Source organism: Prunus persica, chromosome G6 (assembly GCF_000346465.2).
Source record: "Prunus persica cultivar Lovell chromosome G6, Prunus_persica_NCBIv2, whole genome shotgun sequence".
In the NCBI taxonomy this organism is placed as follows: Eukaryota; Viridiplantae; Streptophyta; class Magnoliopsida; order Rosales; family Rosaceae; genus Prunus; species Prunus persica.
In genome coordinates, this window is record NC_034014.1 from 6,739,820 (window position 1) to 6,763,709 (window position 23,890).

The 23,890-nt window shown below is 35.4% G+C and overlaps 2 protein-coding genes across 4 annotated transcripts; one reads left to right on the plus strand and one right to left on the minus strand.

Moving 5' to 3' along the window:
- Positions 6,627-19,467, plus strand: LOC18773843 (E3 SUMO-protein ligase SIZ1). 3 transcript variants are annotated; one of them, XR_002272392.1, is made up of 18 exons: positions 6,627-6,867; positions 7,009-7,141; positions 8,328-8,408; positions 9,119-9,161; positions 10,071-10,143; positions 10,370-10,532; positions 10,756-10,886; positions 11,862-11,930; positions 12,614-12,701; positions 12,794-12,869; positions 13,033-13,106; positions 13,305-13,412; positions 14,375-14,536; positions 15,139-15,243; positions 15,331-15,411; positions 15,524-16,739; positions 18,517-18,985; positions 19,104-19,467. XR_002272392.1 is itself a non-coding variant. In XM_020567575.1 (17 exons), the coding sequence occupies exons 2-17, from the start codon at positions 7,118-7,120 to the stop codon at positions 18,657-18,659; spliced, it is 2,637 nt and encodes an 878-aa protein (XP_020423164.1). In that variant the 5' UTR covers positions 6,627-6,867; positions 7,009-7,117; the 3' UTR covers positions 18,660-19,467. The 3 variants fall into 3 exon arrangements, 1 of the variants encoding a protein (XP_020423164.1); XR_002272393.1 differs by lacking the exon at positions 19,104-19,467 and adding an exon at positions 18,211-18,416 and having other exon boundaries at positions 18,517-18,625; XM_020567575.1 differs by having other exon boundaries at positions 18,517-19,467.
- On the minus strand, positions 19,876-22,999 carry LOC18774985 (general transcription factor IIH subunit 2). Its single transcript, XM_007205191.2, has 4 exons — positions 22,614-22,999; positions 21,758-22,219; positions 21,087-21,462; positions 19,876-20,442 (listed from the first exon to the last, which is right to left on the minus strand). The coding sequence occupies exons 1-4, from the start codon at positions 22,887-22,889 to the stop codon at positions 20,294-20,296; spliced, it is 1,263 nt and encodes a 420-aa protein (XP_007205253.1). The 5' UTR covers positions 22,890-22,999; the 3' UTR covers positions 19,876-20,293.

The following is a 23,890-nucleotide window of genomic DNA, read 5'->3' on the forward strand; positions in this document are numbered from 1 at the left end:
AATTGCTCCAAACCATTACATCATAAGGTCATTTGGTTAAATTTTATTTTAATGAAGAATGAAATCATCATTTTAGTGAAAAAAAATCGAATGGAGTTTGGTTTCAATGGGTAGCCGTGGTGATAAAATCTATTGTTATTAGAGGATCTCTAAGGGAGATGTCAAATGCAAAATGTTAAATTTGAATTTGATGGCTTATGTGGTAATTTGACACTTTGAAAACAATTTAACTCCACCAAAATGCCAAATATTATATTATTTTATTATATTTTTAAAAGTAAATGGGGCACATATGATGCATCAAGTTTTAAAAAATAGTAAATGATAGTGGGGTCCATAACCAAACAAATATTAAAATAACAATTGACACCAAGCATATGTTATTTTTAACATATCTCTTCCAGCCTTTAAATCCGTGTAGGATTTGACTACTCGGTTGGAGCAACTTTAACTTTAACTTTTTCGCAATTTCATATCAATGTGACAATTTGACATATCGGTTGGAGATGCTCTAAAGCGTCATTTTTCATTTAAAATAAGGGCAGACTTGGTATTAAAATTGGGTGTGTAGATCAATTTTTGAATATAACAATACAAAGACGTGCTTGGATTGGGTTTGGAATTGCTGTGTAGCCTGTAATATAAGAGAGCACGCACACGTGCCCACATTAGATACATACGTTTGTTTTATCTGCAGCACAGAGCAGCAACATTTTTATTTCAACAAATGGCATAAGACGTAAAAATTTCAATGGAAATTCAAGCATGTTATGATTCTTAAATTGAGCTGTTTGCATTTTTTAAATTGGCTAGTTTTACTTACGTATGAATTGAGTTGTTTGTAAAAGCATGTTCAGATCTGAGTTGATTTTGTCAATGTCTTAGCATTTTGCTATGCTTTTCCCTTTCAGTTTCTTTTTTTTTTTTCCTTTTTTTTTAAATCTATTATTTCAATTGGATTGGCTTTGTAATATGAAAAGGATAATTGATTTGGTTACACCATAATGAAACCCAAGTGGGATTCCTTTAGAATTTGAAAACTCTCAATGGTGATAACAATCCGAATCATTCTTGAAAACTTTCTCCGAGTGTGCATTCAAAAGGTCTCTCCCTTCAGAATTTTGGATATGCATATGGATGAGAGTCAATTGTAATATTTGTTAGTATTATTTCAGGTTGAAACAGTGTTACATAGTATAAAATGGGATGACAGAGGTTTGGCAATTGCCATAGCTCAAAATGTTGACACAGGAGCCATCTTGATGCAAGGCTTTTTGAACAGGGAAGCAGTGGCTACAACAGTTTCCTCACGAAAAGCAACATTCTACAGTCGGTCACGTTCAATGTTGTGGACAAAGGGAGAGACCTCCAATAATTTCATTAATGTCCATGACATCTTCCTTGATTGTGTTGACGTGAGTCTTCTAATTAATTAAGGAGATTTACTTCCTTGATTAATTAAGGGATTTATTTTCCTATTTTTATATAAGTGATAAATCATTGTACAATTAGGAGATACTTTCCTAATTCCTTACTATATTTAATTCCTCGTAAAACCCTCATGTAAACTTCTATATATACCTCCTTATGGAGAAGAATAAAGTTAACCTAATACATTCAAATCATATTCATATTTTAGCATGGTATCAGAGCCAGGTTCTCTTGTGACCTGTGTTTGCTTTCTTCTTGCAATTTAAGTGCTCTCATTCCCTCCTTTTTAAGGGGGGAGTGAAAAGATATGTTTCTCTTTCTCATGAAGATATTGCCTATTTCTTGACTCCAACGACTCCTTCTCTTCAGGGGGAGAATGGGAGTGAAGAGAAGTTGTCTCTAAACCCTTATCTCAAATTTCTCATATTCAAATCCAAAACCCTAAATCAAATTCCTCATATTTTTTCCCCAAATCCAAATCCCTCAAATATAAAGTCCTCAAATCCTCTTATCAAAATCCTTAAACACAGACCCTCAAATCTTATACACATACCTCTCAAATCCAATTCCTACATCAAATTCATACATTAAATTCCTCAAATCAAATTCCTCCAATCACAATTCCTCATATTCTCATATCACATCTTACTTTCCCTGCGATAATGGAAGTATTTGTCATTGTTATTGCTGCTGACTACTATGTCCTTTGCTGGTGCCAGTACCGTTGCTCATACCTGTTGTGTCTCTTGATGGGGACAATATTATTGCTCATGCTTGTTATGACTCTTGCTGGGGACAGTGTTGATTACTGTTGATGATGCCTGTTATGTCCCTGCTTTGTTGCTCTTGCTGGTGCCAGTGCCTTATGTTGCTGTTGTTGGTACCTGTATTGTTGCTCATGCCTGTTATGGTGCCAGTATTGTTGCTAATGCCTTTGCTGGTGTGTTTCCGTTGTGGTCACGCTCGTTGACATTATCTTTGCTCTTGACTTTCTTTGCCTTACCTTACCTTACCTTACCTTATTTTTTTAAGGGTTTCTGTGTTCTGCTTATCTATTGCCGTGCTCACAGGATTTCTGTGTTATACTATGTGCCGTATTTTTTAGGGTTTGCTCTTTTGTTTCCGCTACGAACTTTACTTTAGTTTGTCACTTGTTTTACTCATGGTTGACGAAAAGACCTTTTCTACAATTGATGCTTCTCAAGTATGGTGTTCTGTGACTCACTTGTCAAGTTGGACATGCGAAATATCTATGCACCAACTTGAGGAGGAGTGCTGACGTGAGTCTCCTAATTAATCAAGGATTAAGGGATTTACTTTCCTATTTTTATATAAGTGATAATCATTGTACAATTATGAGATACTTTCCTAATTCTTTACTGTATTTAATTCCTCGTAAAACCCTCATGTAAACTTCTATATATATCTCATTATGGAGAAGAATAAAATTAACCTAATACATTCAAACCATATTCATATTTTAGCAGATTGTGATCGAGACTCTACATGTTGCTTGCTAGTTTAATTGGAATATATTTTTAAACTATGTTTATATGCTTGATTTAATTACTTCAACTCAGACTTGCTATTACACTCCAGTGTTTGATTTGTTAGAAAATCAACAGGTTTTAAGCATTTAAAGAATTAAAAGAGCTTACATATTTTTATGATTCATTCACGAGTCAAATTACAGTGTTTTCAAAGTGTTTCGTTTGTAATTGGGCTAATAATGTCGAAAAAATACAAATTGAAAGAGAATTGGGCTTAGGCCCAAACCGGCTGAACCAACCCATCTTAAATTGGTTTGGTTTCTTTCTTGATTTTTGTCAAAATTAAACTGAACCAAAATGTTATATTGTAATTGGTTTGAGGTAAAATCCAGACCGTACCCACTCTTATTGACTTATATGGAAACCAAAAATTTATAATTGATGTCCAAACAGACAATTATTTAGAACCCAAAGTTATAAGAAAGTTCATGAAATAAACCTTAATCATAAAAATAAACCAACAAATTCTAATAAATAAATAAAAACAACACATTCTATAGTGCAACAATCCATTACTAATAACTTAAATTAGATATGTAGTCAATGAGGAATAATTTAGAGGTATAATTGATGTCTAAACAGACAATTATTTAGAACCCAAAGTTATAAGAAAGTTCATGAAATAAACCTTAATCATAAAAATAAAACAACAAATTCTAATAAATAAATAAAAACAACACATTCTATAGTGCAACAATCCATTACTAATAACTTAAATTAGATATGTAGTCAATGAGGAATAATTTAGGGCTCGTTTGTTACACAGGACTGTCTTGACATGGACTATGCTTAGGGACTGGCTTGGCTTGGTTTGGCTTGGTCTAAGTTGGATAACACTTATTTTGCGTTTGGTGTATGCTTGGATTAGGACTAGAATTTTTTTATTTTTTCAAAAATATCTATATATATATATGTATATATGTATTTTATAATATATATATGTATATATACATACATATAATATATATATAAAACATATATGTGTATATACATGTATATAAGTATATTATAATAATATTATATATTTTAAATAATATAAACGTACATATATATTATAATAATATACATATATACACGTATATACAGTCCCCTTCTATTGAGGGATCCCTCAAATAAAATTATTTGAGAGACGCCCTTTAGGGTACCCTACAATTTTTTTTCCCAATGATCCAAACCATCTATTTTTTAGGTCTTCATTCATAGATCATCCTAACAAAAAATTAGACAAATCGGAAACCGTTTCGACATCCAATTGTGTCTTACAAAATCAATGAACACGGTACTTCAAGAAAATGCTAAAATTTCAATAACTTAATTGAGTGGTCAAATGATATTGGATTCAAGTGATTTTTTGTAGGGATGATCTTTGAATGAGTATCTACAAAATAGACGGTTTGGATTAGTGAAATACAATCCGGAGTGGGGCCTACAAGGGGTGTCCCTCAAATAAGCTTATTTGAGGGATCCCTCAATGGAAGCTCTCTGCATGTATATATATGTGTATATAGGTGTATATATGTATATTCTAATATACATGGGTATAATACATATACATATATTTATATATATGTATGTATATTATAATATATAATATATATGGGTATGTTATAATAATAATCTATATATATAAAGCAAAAGGCAGAGAATGGTGAAACATTCAAAATACCAGAAAATGCCCTTGGTTAATGCAAACATTAAGAATTCAAATTATTAATTAAATGAGGATAATATGGTAAATTCACACTTTTTCATATCTAAAAAAATTAAAAGAAAAAAAAAGGCAGATAATGGATCCTATTTTTATGGAACACAACTACCCATTATCTTTTTTTAAAAAAAAAACCATTATCTTTTTTAATTCTAAAATAAATTTACTTATTTTTTTTTAAAAACCTCTCGCAAGCGCGGAAGCGCGTGCAGAGAGGCTAGTAATAATAATAATAATAGTAATAGTAGTAATATAAGTACATTATAATAATATAATATATGCATCTTATACATTGGTGAACGTAAGACTAGCTAATCCTTCATTCCTACAAGGACTTAGTAGTCCCCTCCTAAGGAGGTGTTTTTGGTGAGCCCAGTATTAGCAATCCTATCTAAGACTAGAATTAAATGAAACAAACATGGTACTAAATTTAGTCTATACCAGTCCAAGCCACACTTATGTACCAAACGACCCCTTACAGGTTTAGAGAGGGCTGTCATCCTATCTTTTACTCAATATTTTTGGTTCGAATTAGACCGGAAAATTTTACAATAAAATAAAGAATAATTTAGGCAAGTCAAATCAAATTGTCGGTGCATGAATTTTTCAAATAAAATATTTGACTAAAATTATGTCATACCATGTCATGCATTATGCATTATGTGAATGGATTCATACAACTAGTCATACATATACAACAACCTCAAATAGTTTTTTTTCACCCAACCCCATAATCAAAATTTAAGTCAATAACTTTATTAACATCATCAATTAACTTTTATTTGTTACACTCATATTTTTTCATATAGTTAAATTACGAAAACATTATTTTATTTTATTTCTTATATATATAAAGTAAAAAGCGAGAACGGTAAAACATTTAAAATACCAAAAAATACCCTTGATTAATGCAAATATTAAGAATTAAAATTATTAATTAAATAATAATAATATGATAAATTCATACTTTTTCATATTAAAAGAAAAATAAGATAATGGATTCTATGTTTATAGAACACAACTACCTATTATCTTTTTTAATTCTAAAATAAAATTTATTATTTAAAAAAAAAAACCTCCCATAGGAGCGGAAGCCCATACGTAGAGGCTAATCTTAAATGAAAATAAACACAACTGTAAAAATATAAATGCTTACCACAACATCGAAAAAAAAAAAAACAATTACAACATGACCTAAATTAAAAACAACATTAAACGCCAGAGACCAACGAGAGCTAATGGTCTTGTTAGACATTCCAAGCATAGTTGAATGATGATGGATGGAAGGGACCAATTGGAAACTTTCATGTTTCGCAAGGACACTTGTCAACCACCCAATAGCGCTTAAGATATTACAATCCGATTGAAATCGTTACAAAATCTCATTGAACTAATGCAATCAGAAGTGGGATTGAAACCAAAACCAATTTTTTACCAAGCAATTTGTAGAGAATCTCAAATTCAAGTTGTTCAATTTGTTGGAATGACTTTTTCTACTTTTTCGTTCTGTGGGCCCCCCTCTCGCTTTGTCCATCTTTTTAACGCGGCGCTCGGAGTTTCCCACCTGCCTTTTGATAATTTCTCCACCAAAAGGGAAAAAGAAAAAAAGAAAAAACCATATAAGAAAAAAGAAATTTAGTAATTTTTTCTATATAAATAATTCATACATGTGCCAAAAAAAAGAAAAATTGGTACTCCTGCGGGACCCGCAAGAGATCGTTCCGTGCTCCTTCCTCCATCTTTCCTGATTCTCTCGTGCATGCTTTTTTCCAGTCCACTATGATCGAACACCTAATTGTACGGTTATTAATAAAATAATAAAAAGCGATTATTTTAATTTATTTAGTGATTGCTGACGTGGCGAGATCTTAGCGGGGTACAGGACTATTCTATAATACCGAAGAGCCGTACCTAAAGGCTGAAAAGAAGCCAGAGCTGGGAGGGCGTGGCATACAACATACACGTGAGCGCACCGAAACCGAACCCGGACCTGTCCCCGTGAAAAAACCGGATTGGATAATCGGCGATACGTCCGAACTTTGTAATTGGGGGATTGGTTCTGGTTGGGTCTCGGTCAAAAAGAAACGCAAAACGCGAAACAATAACAACAGGGACGAAGAGGAGTAGAGTCGGCGTTAGCAAAAACCCTGAACTTCGTCCCCCAATTCGTTTACCCAAGTAAGATTTCAATCGGTTTCTTGGGTTTTTTTTGTGTGCATGCTGTTGTTGCTATTCAATCCAGGACTTTCAGTTGAAATGTTTTTGTTTTTGTTTTTCTGGTTCTGATTAATCTGTTTTTGGATTTTATTTTTTGGTTAGATCGATCCCCGTGGAGGCTATGTGCTGGTATGTTTGGTTTGGTGGTTGATTAAATAATTGGTCCGGTGAAGATTTTGTACTTCTTGGGCATTAATTTTTGGTGGTGAAAATGGATTTGGTAGCTAGTTGCAAGGTATTTAGTTGATTTGTTGCAATTTGATTACATTTTTTTTTCTTGATGATTATTGTTGTGAAATTTGCTGGGATATTAAGTTTGTGTTGATTCTTGTGCAATTTGATGCATGCAATTTTGTAGTTGTATTGTAGTGGATGTAGTTTTGGCATTTGGTTGAACATTTGCTTCAGAAATTTTACTTTGCTATTGTTAATTTAGTCAATTGTGGTCTTGTTTTACTGTAGTGAATTTAGTCAACCAGTATGCAACTGGCAGGATTGTAAGCACTAGTCGAAATAAGCTTAATTAGCAGCTTTATGTGTGTCAATTGGTTTGTCTTTTATCCAATTAGTATATGACATAATGTAGTTGGGTGTGATATCTTTTTGCTTATTGTTAATTTTTCCCTTATTGTTGCTTGTGTGACTTGCATAAGGTGTGAATGGATGACACAAGAAGAAAGACTTAACTATAGAGAAATGTGAGGAAGCAAGCAAAGACATTTTACGTGAATACAGTTTGATCACGAATAGTTGGGCAAGTAGTAGTGTTGATGGGGAATTAGCTTTTAAGAAAGTGTAGTAAATCTAGTTCCATGCTTGGCTGCAAGTTTTATTTTTTTTCCATGTCCCATATTATATTTTTGTATGTTAAAGTATCTCATGCAACTTTTAATTTCATTGAAGCAGACAGTTTTCATGTTAAATTGAGCTTCTGAAATTCATACTATCTATCTATCTACAGTTTTTCTTGGATGAGTGTGGTTCGGTTTACTGGCTCTATCATTTGAAGGAAAAAGAGAGAGATTGTGTTGTATATGGTCACTTGTACAGTATGTCGAATTTCGTTTGTTTAAAGCATCATCTATCTGTTAGCATGGTTTGGTTTGTCAAAGGAGTTAGTGACTTATTTCTTTCAGAATCACAACAGTAGGTAGTAGTGCAGATACGATGAATTTTTTGAGAAAAGAGTGATTTAGCTATTTAGTTTCACTGTAGGAAGTCAAAAATTAGGTAGAGAGGGTATGATGTTGCGGTTGTTAATTATATCGGTGTTTGTTCATACTTTTGCGGTTAGTTATCAGAGTTGTTATTCGTACCTCCATATTTGCTTGCTATTGCATTGAATTGTTTTGGTGTCCCCACTGGTGGAATGTTACTTATTGCTGCGGTGAACTTATTAGAATTTTTGTTTACTACTGCAGGAAAAATTGGCTTATTTTCGAATAAAAGAGCTCAAGGATGTTCTCACCCAATTAAGCCTTTCAAAGCAGGGGAAGAAGCAGGTGAGATGCCAGAAATACCGCTTTTGTGCTGCGATGTTGGTTTCCCATAGATTGTGGATATTATCCATGTACTCACCTTGCCACTGCATTTTGTGCTACAGTGGCATAAATTTTTTGAGTTCACAGGAAGTCACGTTTTTGGTGGCTCTTATGGTTCTTGTTAATACTTCTATGAAAGAAGTTAGGCCTTGTTAATATATTCTATATTTTACTTTAGGTGCAATTTGTTATGGTTGGATTGAATTTTTCCTTGATATGTAATTATTGTTGTGTTTTAGAAAGAAATTATTGCATATTGTGTTCTGTGCTATTATTCTTGATGACTATCTGAGTTGCCTGGTTAATTCGAGCCTCTCTGTTTCTCCCCCCACCCAAAAAAAGAAAAAAAAAAAAAATCCTCCGATCTCTTAAGTTTGCCACTGCCAATCCTATGAAAATATTGCAACAGTCAAGATGGATTTATTATTGTTAGTCCTTTCCGTGATGGCATTTGAGTGCATGGATCTGTCAAATTATTTGGATATATTTTTTGCCTGTAATTTTCTGTTCTTGTATAAAATAAGTAAACTTAGGCCAAATGTGGCCTGTTCATTGCCATAAAAAATAGCCTACTTTTTACCATGGTATCTTCTGAAGCCATTTTACCTGGTTTTTAAGATGAATTTTGTAATGGAAGACCATTGTCTGATTCACCAATGTCTATTATGCAGGATCTTGTTGACCGGATATTAGCACTTCTTTCTGAAGATCAAGGTAAATGGTTCTTTACCAATTGTTTTCTTCCTGGTTCAGACACTTTAATTGTTCCAATAACATTCCTGATTGGGTATACTGTTTGTTTGTATAAATGTATCTAATCTGTTGGGTAAACATGGATAATTCCTTTTCATCATCCATCATGTAGTACATGTAAGAAATTATGACTATTTTGTTCTCAATTATTTTCTATAATAAATTCTTCGATGCTGTGAATCCTCGTGTCATAAATTGTTGTACTTTGTATGACATGTAATCTTTGTCAGCATGCTACATATATTTAACACTAATGGTACTTTGTATGAAGTGGCTTTCACTTGCTATTTGTCTTGTATTGTACTGACCTAGAAACGAGTGGGGCTCTTGTATCCGATGTTTGAGAATCTTAGAATTATGACTCTTTTTTCCATAAGAACATTTTCTAGTTCAGGAAACCGGTGGGGACATTTTAGTTGTAAATCCAGTGGAAGTAAATTGGTGCTATCTACACTTCTGTTAAATCTTTTTGCATAGAATAAAGGGTTGTCATCCAATCATTCAATTGTTGAGACACAAATAACAATATAGAATCAAGTGATTCTACAGCTGGATAGTTTGTTGATTGTTAAAATCTTCAATCCTAATGATTGTTTCCTTTTTCTTCTCTACCCAAATATGTTTCTTGAACTGTCCTTGGCTTTAACTTCTATGAGCCGAACCGTATTAATTTTAATTTTTTATGATTGAGTTGTGTTATTTAATCTTTTTTTTTTTTTTTTGGGTTTGGTTTTGGGGGATGGGGTGGGTTGAATAATTGTTTGTGTGAGTTTGTAACATCATATGTTCACATGATTTTAATTCTTTGGATATGTTCCATGTCTGATTCTTTTAAAAGATAGTACTGTATTTATTTCTATTTATGTACAGTTTCTAAAATGTGGCCAAAGAAGAATACAGTTAGAAAGGAACAGGTGGCGGAACTTGTCGATGACACCTATAGGTATGTTCTCATATTTTTCATATATTTGTTGCATGATTTTATTAAGGGGCTGGAATATTCGCTTGCTTTGCCTTTTGTTTTAGTTAACTCCTTAGTTACTGACCTATCCCTTGTAATGATATCATGTAGAGCTGCAGTTCTCCCATATGTTTCATAATCTATGTAATCCGATGTGTGTGTGTTTACTTCTCTTTCCTCTGACTTTCTCGTGTTTTCTTTTCTCCAGAAAAATGCAGATTTCTGGGGCCCCTGATTTAGCATCAAAGGGACAATGCATCTCTGACAGCAGTAATGTGAAAATAAAAGGTGAAATTGAGGATCCCTTTCAGTCAGATATAAAGGTTCGCTGTCTCTGTGGGCGTTTATTAGAAACAGAGTCAATGATCAAGGTATGCTTCAAATTTTCATATTTTCTCGAGTCTCCTTAGATATAGCATGGTTCTTTGTAGTAGTAAACAGACAAACAAGTGTTTGATTAACAAACACAAGCCTTCTATATGTCCAGTCCTTTTGTCATTTGACCTACTTTTTCAACATGAAACTTTTTCTCATTTGAACACCTTTACTGCACCTTTCTTATGGTTTTCACTTTTCTGGTTGCTTTAATGGCAGTGTGAAGATCCAAGATGCCAAGTGTGGCAACACATGAGTTGTGTTATTATTCCAGAGAAACCTGTGGAAGGCAATCTACCAGTTCCCGAATTATTTTATTGTGAAATGTGTCGACTAAGTCGGGCTGATCCGTATGTGGCACCAGTATTCTCTTGTTATAAAAACTCTTTATAATTAATTTTTCCACGAATTATTTATTTATTTATTTTTTTGTGTTTTGGGGTTTGTTTAACTCATACGTGCTGAGCCTCTCTCCCAACTTCTTCTCATTTCTAAGTTGGGCTAAATCTTCCATATTATGATGTTAGCATATTTCATATCACTGCATCTGTGCATCAATGCGATATGTCATTTTGGTGTTATGACCTCTATAACCTCCTTACTCAGTTTATGTACCATTGGAACATTTGAACATTTTTTCCCTTTGGGTTGCTAATCTCTCCTAGTCGTGAGCTTACAATACCATGGTTAGCTTCTCTTAAATGTCATAATATTTGAGAAAATTTTATGTCATGAAGATGATGACTTTAGATTCTGAGTTACTCAGCGTACAGGCTATTCTTATTTCATATGACATTTATTTTCTGGTATAATCATTGGATAGTATGTCATTTTTAAATCATCTGAAATTGACCATTCAAATCATTTTAAAAGAAGCTAAATTTGAATAAAGCTATTCTACTAGTCAGAAGAAACCAAAAGTAAAGAATCGACATTGAGCAGACATGTCTTTCAGGTGTCAACTAGGTCTCACTTTGGGCTTAGAGTGTCTTTCTTCTTGATTGTTTGCTTGGTTTTTTGAGCATCACTTGCAATGATTAATGTGTAGTTGAAGGTGCCATTTTGGCAAGGAGAAGAGGATGTGTTTAGATCATTATGGGGTATAATTTAGTGGTTGGTATGACGTTAGCTGGATCTAAGTGGCAAAAATTCGTCCCAACATAATGATTATGCCTGATTTGACATGTGGCTTTCGGCATTTTACCTTGACCTTATTGATGTAATGGCTATTGCCTCACTTTGCTTATGCTTAACAGTGCAAATTCTTTGTCATCTTTTAAACTATGGCTTTTCTTTGGCTTAACCATGTGATTCTTCTTATTCAGGTTTTGGGTAAGTATTCAACATCCTTTACATCCTGTGAAGTTGAATGCTACAAATAGTCCAACTGATGGGTGAGTGGATCTGTCTTTGCATTGACTTCAAGCTTAGGATATGTGAAGTTCATAGTAGTTTGTTTTCCCTGTTTGTCTTGAAGCTATATAGTTATTGATGACAAGAGGAGGAAAGTTGAGCTAAATTTTTGTGTTTGGTAGACAGGAATTTTGGAAAATCATGCTTACAAAAAGAGAAAAAAAGATTTTCTAGGAGCTAGTTACTTTTGTATCCAGAGTTCATTTTTTATAGTAATTTCTTATATGTGTTCTATGTGTATTTAGTATGCACATGCCCTGTAATAATTTTCTAACTCCAAGCAACAATCAGTTTTGTCCCGAAGATGCCATTACTTTGCGTATGAGACTTAGCCCAAAATATGATGCATAGGATATAATTTTGGGAGTAGCTTGTTTTTACTTCACAATTCATAATACTGTTTATGAGCCAGTATATTTTTGAATGACTAAATGTCTTGTTACCAAAAACTCCATGTTATCCTCTTTTGATTTACTATACAACAAGTAGAATTATTCTTATGAACTACTTGACAAAGATCTATGTACACTCGCATACAGAGAAGAAAATCCCCCTTTTGATGATCTGTGCGCATTTTCTTAATAGCATTTACTTCACAATCCATGTCTTGAATGCTGTACTTTACATCTGATATTGTTCCTCATTGACCTTGCAAATTGTCCAGTTCAAACCCAGTCCAAACTGTGGAGAAAACATTTCACCTCACCAGGGCAGACAAAGACTTATTGTCTAAACAAGAATATGATGTCCAGGTTGGTTAATGTATTGAATGATGATTGGGGAATCATTGGCCTTGTACATGGCACTAAATATGTTGATTTGTCATTCTGACATTATTTTGCAGGCTTGGTGTATGCTTCTAAATGACAAAGTTGCATTCAGGATGCAATGGCCGCAATATGCAGATCTACAGGTCAATGGTATGGTAATTCTGATTGTTTGACATTTATTGATGAATTTTGAGCTTAAATCTAAAATGTAGTCTTAGAGAGGTCGCGTTGGTTATGTATTTGGAATATGTAAATGCATTTACTTGAATGTACTCTCTGTGTTTCATTGGAGATTTCTCTGGATTATACGCAGGTATGCCTGTTCGTGCAATTAATAGACCTGGCTCGCAACTTCTCGGAGCTAATGGTCGTGATGATGGTCCAATTGTGAGTTCCACCTGTACATTTATTTGCTTTTAGTTGTCAGTATTCTTTCCATGCTTTTAACCCATATCACCTCGCTATTTTCGATGAGATTACTTTCTTTGTGACTGCAGGGCATTTTCTGATTGCTCTGTGAATCAAAACACTTAACAAGTTGTTTCTGTGTTTAGTATCTTAGTGTACTTCATGTTGTTTTGTCAGATCACACCATACACGAAAGACGGAATTAATAAGATTTCCTTAACAGGATGTGATGCCCGTATGTTCTGCTTAGGGGTTCGTATTGTGAAGAGACGCACTTTGCAACAGGTACTGCTGATTTTTTTAATATGATTTTTTTTTGGGATAGTTGAGCTTGTATTTACGCATCTTGTAAAAGTTGCAACCTGAAAAAGAGACGTTTGTTAAGTCCCGCAAACTACTAGAAGGATGAAAAAAACGACATATCAGGCAGAAATTTTGCAAATATGTCAATGTTTTGGTGATTCCAGTATGAGTATGGAGAAAGAAAAAGGGGGTGTGTGTGTGTCTGTTGTAAGTCAATTTCTTTTAGAGATGTACCCCATATAACGTTTCCAGGGATCTTTGGAAATGTTGGGAATGTGTTTTAGTGCAGCAAAGAATGAGCTTTAAACGGGAGTGATGGGCAGAAAAATTAAAGTTTGCAATGTGTATGGATTACATTGTTTTGGCTCTTTCTCATCCAAATACAAAACATGTTCTTTTGAGTATGGAGGGTTTGAAATTGGTGTGTCGATCCAGGGGGACATTTTAGGACTAATTTTCAACCAAAAAGTGGGAAGAGAGGTAGCCGGAAATTGTGGCTGATGGGAGGAGGGACAGTGGAAACATAAAGATGCATATTTCTGGCATGCTCAGCGCTGGCAAAGATGTTTGAATCAACATGGGATCTAGCTGGTGTCGTTGAACTCCCTAAGAAATCTTTTATTGATGTAAAGTGTTTCAGGCTTGTATGCCTGTTTTGGACTTTTCAGTATGTAAAATGTTGTTGAAGATGGGAGAATTCAATGGAATGAAGATGTTTTGTCACCTTAGCGTCGAAGCTTTAAGATCATACTTATCAATGGAATAAAGATGTATTTCAAGATTATACAAGGCTTGCAAATATACAGGACTAGTGTATTTGTTTTATATTGCTGCCAGTACTTGTACATGTTCAAGTTTGTCTTCGCCAACAGATAATAGTTATTTGTTAGTGTATCCTTGGTATTTATTATATTAGTAAAATATTTTGATTTTGATTTTTCTAGGTTCTCAATGTGATTCCCAAGGAGTCTGATGGTGAGCGTTTTGAAGATGCTCTTGCTCGTGTGTGTCGTTGCGTTGGTGGCGGGACTGCAATGGATAACGATGATAGTGACAGTGATTTGGAAGTTGTTGCAGATTCTTTTACTGTCAATCTGCGTTGTCCGGTAAATCGTTTTTCTGATAAACTTTTGTGAGACGAAAATTGCGCACTTCGTTATAGGAGTTTATGAAGCCAGTAAATTTAACACAATTATATAATGCATTGTGGAATGTTATATTTTGTATGAATTTTACTTTTGTGTATGAGCTGAATTATATGCATTGCAATTAATCTCAACTCTTAGATTCAAGAATGTTTGAATTGCCAACCATACGAATAACCAAGGGGTTCTCTTCTAACTTATTTTTCAAATTCTTATATTGATTATCAGGAGTCTGTCTCGATAATGCTTGTTAGGCTAATTGTTTAGAGTGCTTCATCAAGTTCCAATGTTGTGAGTGCCTCTCCCTAGGGTTGTACCAAGGATAAACATCCCTCTACTGATGGGACAGTCCAATATTAGCTGATGCTGACCCTAATTGTTCTAACACAAACAATACTATCAATGTGGTTTATATTTTACTTTCAATGTAGTAATTCTGTAGTACAGGATATCAATTGTCTAGAGAGGTTTTCTTATGTCGAGGAACACCTTTCATGCTTTTGTTCGTATGTGCTATTTGTTTCTGGGACTGAATTGGGTATGTTTATGCATGTATTTGATAGATGAGTGGTTCAAGAATGAAGGTTGCTGGGAGATTCAAGCCCTGCCTTCACATGGGCTGTTTTGATCTTGAAGTGTTTGTGGAAATGAATCAACGGTCAAGGAAGGCAAGCTTCTACACAAAATGAAAGATGTGGTTGTTTTGTCCTTATTTATTTATTAGTTTTAAAGCATGCTTTGCTTTATGATTGCAGTGGCAATGCCCCATTTGTCTTAAGAACTATGCACTGGAGAATGTCATTATTGATCCATATTTTAATCGTATCACGTCAAAGGTAATGCCTTCTTATGCACTACAGAAAATTGTGTTTCAAAAGTATCGTTTTATTGATCTATTTTTTTTCTTGTTCTTTTCTGTTTTTTTTTCCTGGTCATGGGTTGTTACAGATGAGGTATTGTGGAGAAGATGTAGCAGAGATTGAGGTGAAGCCTGATGGTTCTTGGCGAGTGAAGACTAAAAGTGAAAGTGATCGTAGGGATCTTGGGGAACTTGGGTGGTGGTACCTTCCTGATAGTACACTTGCCCCAACAGATGAAGAAATTATCCCAAAAACTGAAGTTTTGAAGCAGGTCAAACAGGAAGGTGTTTCAGACGGTCATACTGGTTTGAAACTAGGAATGAGGAAGAATCGCAATGGTGTTTGGGAATTCAGCAAACCTGAAGATATGAACACCTCTTCAGATAATAGATTACAAGTGCCATTTGGAGACCACGAGGTAAAAGTTATCCCAATGAGTAGCAGTGCCACCGGAAGTGGTAGGGATGGTGAAGATGCAAGTGTAAATCAGGATGGTGGTGGGAACTTTGATTTCTCTACTAACAATGGAATTGAGATGGATTCCTTTTCTCTAAATGTTGATTCTGTGTATGGATTTTCTGGACAAAATCCTTCTGCAACTGTAGGAGATGCAGAAGTTATTGTCCTAAGTGATTCCGATGATGACATAATGCCCTCTGGAACCATCTACAGGGGAGAGAGAAATGATACTGGTGGGATTAATTTTCCTGTGGCCCCTTCTGGAATTGCTGATTCATATGGTGAAGATCCCACGCTTGGGACTGGTGGGAATCCATGCTTGGGTCTTTTTAATGGCAACGATGATGATTTTATTCCGCTCTGGCCACCATTAGCTCCCGGAACTCAATCAGGCCCTGGATTTCAATTATTTAGTTCCGAGGCAGATGTACCAGATACCCTAGTTGGTCTGCCTCATGGTTCCATCAATTGTTCCACATCTATGAATGGATACACCTTGGCTTCAGAAACTGGCATGGGATCTGCTACCCTAGTACCTGATTCTTCTGTTGGTCGTTCAGATGCTGACATGAATGATGGCTTAGTTGATAATCCATTGGCTTTTGCTGGTGATGATCCCTCTCTTCAAATATTTCTTCCCACAAGACCATCAGATGCATCAGTGCATTCTGATTTGAGAGATCAGGCTGATATGTCAAATGGTGTCCCTACTGATGATTGGATTTCTCTGAGGCTTGGGGGTGATGCCAGTGGCATTAATGGTGCGCCTGCAACTCCAAATGGATTAAATTCGAGAATGCAAATGCCATCCAGAGATGGTGCCATGGATTCTTTGGCTGACACAGGTTCGTTCTCTTTCGACAGAATTGCTACAATGAGTTTTAGATCGGTTCATGATTGGCATTAAAGGTAGCTTGATGGTTGTTTATGCTAATGGTTTAATATACATCACCTCTGATTTCATTGTGAAGGTTTTGTTTGAGAACTGGTTTTACTCTATTGGTGATCAAAATATTTACCTTTTTACCTTTTAACTTGTACTGGATATGAAAAAAGGTTTGAGGGTGGGAGGAAATGGGTTGTGTTTATTTTTCCTTTTCTCCAGTTGCAACACCTTCAGTATACATAGTTCAGGCAGGTGCTATTTCCACATCCTTATATTGCTATAGCCACAACATCTTTAATCAGGTTATTGACTTTTCAACTATTTCGCAAGTTTCTTATAAGAAAGAGAGTAATATTTATAACTTTAATTCTACTATTGAGAAACAAAAGTTGATAGCATATGACATTTGCTCCCAATTATCTCTTAGCCCTTACATGGCTAAGCTTCTGCCTGTTTAATTAGTATCATTAGTTTTTTCTCAAATAGTGTTGAATTCCGTGGCCAAGCCTCTATAAAAAAAAAGTAAATATGTTATTTTCTTATTTAAAGCTTTTGAAGCTTAAAGTCTTTAAACCAAAGAAATAGATTAGAAAGGGAAAAAAACCAATTTGGTTATTTTTAATATTAAACAAACAATAAAACACATCAAGTTCCAGAATATTTGCAAGCCAGTGATGATAGTTTTGTGTATATTTTGATTTATTTCAATTAGGTGGCCAAGCTTAAATTGTTTAATCTAGTTTAAGTCTCTCTATAAAGTTTAATGCTTCTAGAGTACCATGCTAATAGTTGAAGGTTTTAAGTAAAACTGAGTTGTAGAGTTCTCACCATTTTCTAGTGGTTAGAAGTCTGGTTGACATCTTCCTTTTCATAATTCAGTCGTGTGATTGAATGGGTAACCAGTTGAGTTCAACCCAGCAAAACTGTATTGCACGCCTTAGCTCTGTCGTTGAGCACAATTAGAAATTGTTTTTTGTTTTTACTTAATTATTAGATTGGTGTGATGATGTCACAAATTTTTGATTCATGACCATGGAAAAAGGTAGAAGGAACTAAAAGAGAATAGATTATAAACATGCTTAAAATGTGAGACATAGTCAAATTTGTTTTTCTTCTTTGAACAACTTATGGGTTGTATGAGCGAGCGATATCTCCTTTTTGGCAGTAAGTTTTACTTGTACAAGTGAGTGCTATCTCGTGAGATTGAGTAATGAAGTGAGCATTACTGAGCTTCTTCAAGCTCAAACTCATGTGGAATCACATATTCAAGTTCATGAACTCCATGGGACTAAAATATGCAATTCAGTAGGACACTGCCCAACCTGTAACTCTTCCAAGCTTGTTGCTGTACTCCAAGTGCAACCTTTTAAAGCTCTTCTCATTTCTGCCTCATGTACATCCTAGTTTACTCTAGCTTCTTTGCAAAACAGGAATTGAACCATGTTCACCAAGGCACGATGAAGAGAGGCAGATTCTTTGTGAGCCTCTTCAGAGACCAGAATATAGAGGTTAACAGAGAACTGAAGGAATGCTTCTGTGCCTTCATCTATAAAATATCTCTCTTTTAGGAAATCTGCATAGAAAGAGTTGAAAAGACAATAACCTTATTAAAGAGACTGGCTATAGCAATATAAGGGTGTGGAAATTGTCCCAGCCATTGTATTGTTGTCATTCCCTTTTTGGAAATCTTTGCAGTTTAATGATCATTAGGCTCATCACTGTTGTACCTTATGCAGCTTCTTTGCTTCTCGGTATGAATGACGGTAGCAGATCTGACAAGACAAGTAGGCAGAGATCAAATAGTCCTTTCTCATTTCCTCGCCAAAAACGTTCTGTCAGGCCGCGGTTGTATCTTTCTATTGACTCGGACTCTGAATAGAGGAACTGGAACTTTTTCTTTATGAGAACTATCTTTTGGGCTTTTTTTAATTTTATTTCCCTGGGATGGAAAGCATATCCTGGAGTAATCTTATGATTGACTCAGAGAATCTAGTTTTGGGTTTATAATTTAAAGAATGCTGACAGACATTTGGTCCCTGACAAGAGAAGAAGTGTTAGATGCGGCACAAGGCACCTCGGGGAGAACAAAGTGTTAGATGCGGCACAAGGCACCCGGGGTAGAACAAAGCGATTTAATACACAAGGCATCCAAATAGACTGCATGATTGCAAAACTTTTGCTGGCGCCTGCAAAAATTTTCCCTTGGTTTGTAAGCTTGAGGCCTTTTATCATTTTTCAGTATCCTGTTCACGTTTCAGCTGTGTTCGTGATGCCTGTTTGACTTAACAGAAACAGGCTTGTTCAAGTCTTTAATGATCTGCAGGTCCCGTGCTGGTATTGTACAGGAGATATGTGATTTGAATCCATCAATTCAAATATTTGGATGTAGTTGGGGGAACCCCATCACAGAAATACAAGATAGCTGCCTTGTCTCGGTTTTATAGCGAGAAGCAATAGCCTGTAAATATTCACTCAGATTCAGTTGTTTATAGAGAAATCATTTTTTGTCAAAATGGATGTTTTTCTCTTTATAGTCTGGCATGGTTTTAATGAATTTTTTGTGCCCATTACTCGGGCATGATATTTGTAGTAACGTGTAGAGATCCATTTGAAGGACAGCAAGGCCCTTGCACCTCCGATGGCGGGGCAACGTGGAAATTATATTAGTTTTATGCGTTTCCAATTGAGTTTCATGAGACTTCTGACTTTTGAGCTTATGATCATGCTCCTCCAGACATAAAATGTTTCAAATTTTAAGCCGAGTGTTTTTGGCACGAGCCTGTCATTGATTTTCCTTCAAATAAAGGACAGTAAAATATCGTGGAAAAATTCAGACCCCCACAATATTCCAGACACCCAGCCATTGATGTGGTGTGATGCATTGGATGAAGATTCAATGTTTTAAAGCTAAGTCTCTTATAAAATTATTTTTGGTCTGAAAATTTCCCATTACTCGGACACCCTTACGAAGACATTAATACATGATTCTATAAATAAAACTTTTTAATCTGTCTTACGTTTACATAATTTACATTAGCAAATTTGATTACTTGAGATGAAAGATAAATCTTGCATTATATGTGACGCCATCAACAAACAGAGCAAAAAATGTCATTCAATTCCAAGCAAAACCAAAGCAAACGGAGCAAAACTTGTATTAAGACAACATATCTATCCAAATTCACAGTACTAAGGCTACCATATCTGCATTTTCAAATGCAAATCCCTCCTCTATGAAGTTATGACTAACAAATCCTCAGCTGCAATGGTATCGGCAACAAACAAGGAAAAAAATTCCTCGGTTTCTTAAACTATCGTTTATGGCAATTTGGAAACTTGGATTCATCAATGTACCGTCAATTACTGTGTTTTCTTTTGTAAGGCTTGATGAAGAACATCAGAGAAACGCAGCAGCTCCGATTGAACACTGCCACATGTGACAGTAGCCAGGTCATAAGTTCGGGTAGTACAAACAGTCATGAGAGACAACCACATATGGGGAGGCAGCAGTACTCATCCTTTGTTAGCATTTGGTATCTTGGAATGGCTGGCGCTCTCACAACCTGGGCAGTTATGCAAGCTGTCATGAATATAAATGTCACAATCAAGGCAGAAGTGCTGTTTGCATTTTGGACAAGCAACACGAAGGCTGGGTTTGTTTCCTGTGTCATAAGCAGAGAAAAGGAAGTAAGCCAGGGAAGTGATGCCACCTGTTACATAGGCAAAGACATTCCACATATGCAACCGGTAAAAAGCTGAAAACATAGGCAAGGTTTATATATGACATCAATGAATAACTTAGTTTTATTTGGGAGGTGCTCCTACTCTTTCCCTGTGATTTTTATAATTAAGGGTTGAGCCAAATTTCTAGTTCACCTTTTCACTTTAATTGCCTTTTCTCTTCCTTCACTTTTCTATTACTGCCTCTTTTTGGAGGGGATAAGATGCCTCTCATTCTCTCATCATCTAACCTATTCCAATTTAGACTCTTCTCCTCTTAAGTAGTCTTATCATTATTACACTCAAAAGCAGCTAGATGCTGCTTCCTAAGGGAGCATCTGCTAACATGTTGGGGAACAATTGCATTATGGCAAAGAATCACTAAGCTCCCCAGCTTCCTTATTGGACCTGCAGAAGTTTTAATGTTGACAGACACAATCATAGAAAACATGACTGATCTACATCTACAACATTTCATAACCAAACAAAAACACAGATGACCAGTAGAAATGCCATTCAAATGCATGTATGATCAAATTTATTGCAAAAGCTCCAAATGATCTATTTTATGTACATAAATACTTACCGGGATTGAGAAGACTCTGTTGGCAGCCAAAACAAGCTCTAGGAAACTTGTTTTGTTGATCAATTAGTAGTGACGGAGAGACCTCATCAAATGGCACAATGGGGAAAAGATGATGATAAGACCTTGCCAAATGAGGAGAAGAAATAAGCGTCAACCCACAAATGCGACATTCAGTAGGTAGGTCACATACACGTGCCTTGCACCTTGGACAAGTGTATCCACCTCCGACCTTTGCCTCCTTGTGACATGAACAAATTGCCACAGAGCCCTCTGCCGCTCTTTGTGGGAAGCCCATCTTTATCAAATTAGCAATTGCAAATTCTGCTATTGCTGGTGGTGGAGGTGCATGTTCCAAGATTAACTCTTTTAAGTGTGGCTATGCAAGGAGATACATATCAGAATGAATGTTTTAAAAACAAACTTGTCGGTTAAATCTAATAAATAACTCTGGATGAACATCAGGCTCCAAAATAAATAAATGTTAAATCTTTTAAGTGTGAGACTAAAGACCACTTTCCAGTCTCTATGACAACACTGTTTCTTATTTTGGGTTATCATCAAGGTCATTCTTGAGAAACGTTTCATCCAGATGATAGAATTTGTGCTCAAATGCCTTGAAAAACCAGAATTCATGTTATTTTAGTAGTGTAGGGTTACTTAGTTGAACTCACCTCATCCAATGCAATATAGTACAAGCCACCAGTTTCCTGGCATAGATGTTTGCATATGAAAATTTCTGCTGAGAGACCAATAACTGAGCACCTAATTTTGGATTTCTTACATTTCTGGATAGTTTCCATTATATCTCCTGGATCACAGGTACTGAGAGCTGAATATAAGATCAGAACTTCTCTATGACCATATGATGGAATCTGTTCCAGATACCCATGTACAAGATCCAATGCGTTCTGTAGGGACGAGTCACCTGAGCATTCCAGCTTACCCATCAAAGCTTTAACATGAGAATTGGGACTGCCACCAAGATCCGTTAAGCAATGAGCAACACCGTCTTTTATAGTCACCAGGCCAACTTGACTAAGCGGATTCTGGTAAAAAAACTCTATAATGAAAGCCTCAACATGTTTTGCAACCACGCCCATTCGGCTTGGTCGAAAATCCATTTCCGCAGCAGCCTACAAATATTAAAAGAAACCAAAGGCAACAATTTGGAATCACAAATTAAGTAGATAAATATCACCCAGAACTATCAAAGAACTTCTGCATCCATGTATCTTAATATATCATTTTCATTATTGATTGAAGATGATATAAACCAATGTCCTTGGTTGTCCTCACTCAGCTCTAACCATTCTTCAACCCAGAATAAAGTCAATGTACTTCAAATCAATTTGAAGTTCCAAACTTTACTAAACAAAAGATTCCAGAAAAACCAATCCCATAAGATCAAACCAAAGAAAAATAAGCTAAATTCTCTCTCTCTAAACACAAACAGACAGACCCATAACCAAAATTGAACAAAATTTCCTTAGAGCTCAAAAGGGTATTAAGCAAATGGGAATCAAATACCTTAGAGAGGTCGATAACAATGTAAACATAACGAATAAGACCCTTTTGAATTCGAGCAGTGGAGGCAGCACGAAGGCGACGACGGTACTGAGCATGTTTAAGGCTCTGGTTGTCAATGGGCTGAAGAAGCCCAGACTCGTCCTCTTGCAGTGACTCCCATGACCTCTCATCAGCGTAGGCTCGTTCCCAAGCAGCGAGGCCTCCATTGTTTGCATCGTCTTCCTCTTCGTCTTCCTCTGCCTCTCCATTTAAGCGTCTTTGCTCGCCGTTGTTCATGTTTCGATTGACCAGGATTGCTGTGGCTCTTGGAGTGAGACCCAGAACACAGAGCCACAGACCAGTTCATAATGTACCGAGATTTTCCTAGGTTTTTCTTTTTCTTTTCTTTTTTTCTTTTAACTAAATATTCTTTCTCCAAACAAATTAAATACAAAGTTATTTCTTTAGTTTTTTTTAATGGAAGATTAGAATGTTAAAATTACATTATCACCTTTAATTATTAAAATTATTTAATATAAAAAGGTTTAAATTGTTTTTTTTTTAAATCATCTTTGATTAACAAGGAGAGTTTTTTTTTTTTTTGGTAAATACCACGATGTGTTGCCACATCCAAAGGATATCCCCGCTCGGAATTCGGCTCATCCCTAACCACAAAATGCTTTCAATGAGTTTCACACCTCTATCATTGAGGAAAGAGGGTTCTCTTTAATGATATAGCACATATAACTATTTTCTGAGACCAAAAAAAAGAAAAAAAAGGATATGTTGTAAAAGTTTGAAGGTGGAGCCCACAGAGGAAGTTTCCTTGCATCTTCCAGGAACTTTCCCTTCCCTGTATTTATCAATTCAGGAAGTTTCCTTGCATCTTCCAGGAACTTTCCTTCCCTGTATTTATCAATTCAGGAAGTTTCCTTGCATCTTCTAGGAACCTTCCCTTCCCTGTATTTTGCCTAAACATTAGCCTATAAATAGGAATACCAATTGTAAAGGGGAGTGTGACCAACGGAGAAAAGAAAGAAAGGGGAGAAGAGAAAAAGAAGAGAGAAGAAGAAGAGAAAAGAAGAAAGAAAAGAAGAGAAAAAGAAGAAAGAAAAGAGAGAAGAAGAAAGAAAGAGAAAATTCAGTGAGCCTCACATATTGTAAACTCTAAAGTTGTAGCCCTATTATTTCATATAGTGAAAAAGTTACTGCTGTTGCTCTCCGAGGACGTAGGCATAGCCGAACCTCGTTAAATGCTGTGTCTCATCTACTTTTCGTGCAGCTCAATATTCGTACAT

Coding starts and splice junctions, on each gene's coding strand:
- LOC18773843 (XM_020567575.1), top strand. CDS start 7,118: ATGGATTTGGTAGCTAGTTGCAAG. Junction 10,533..10,755: donor AAACAGAGTCAATGATCAAG/GTATGCTTCAAA, acceptor CTTTAATGGCAG/TGTGAAGATCCAAGATGCCA. Junction 12,702..12,793: donor AACAAGAATATGATGTCCAG/GTTGGTTAATGT, acceptor ATTATTTTGCAG/GCTTGGTGTATGCTTCTAAA.
- LOC18774985 (XM_007205191.2), bottom strand. CDS start 22,889: ATGAACAACGGCGAGCAAAGACGCTTAAATGGAGAGGCAGAGGAAGAC. Junction 21,463..21,757: donor ACTATATTGCATTGGATGAG/GTGAGTTCAACT, acceptor CTCCTTGCATAG/CCACACTTAAAAGAGTTAAT. Junction 20,443..21,086: donor ACAGAGTCTTCTCAATCCCG/GTAAGTATTTAT, acceptor CTTATGACACAG/GAAACAAACCCAGCCTTCGT.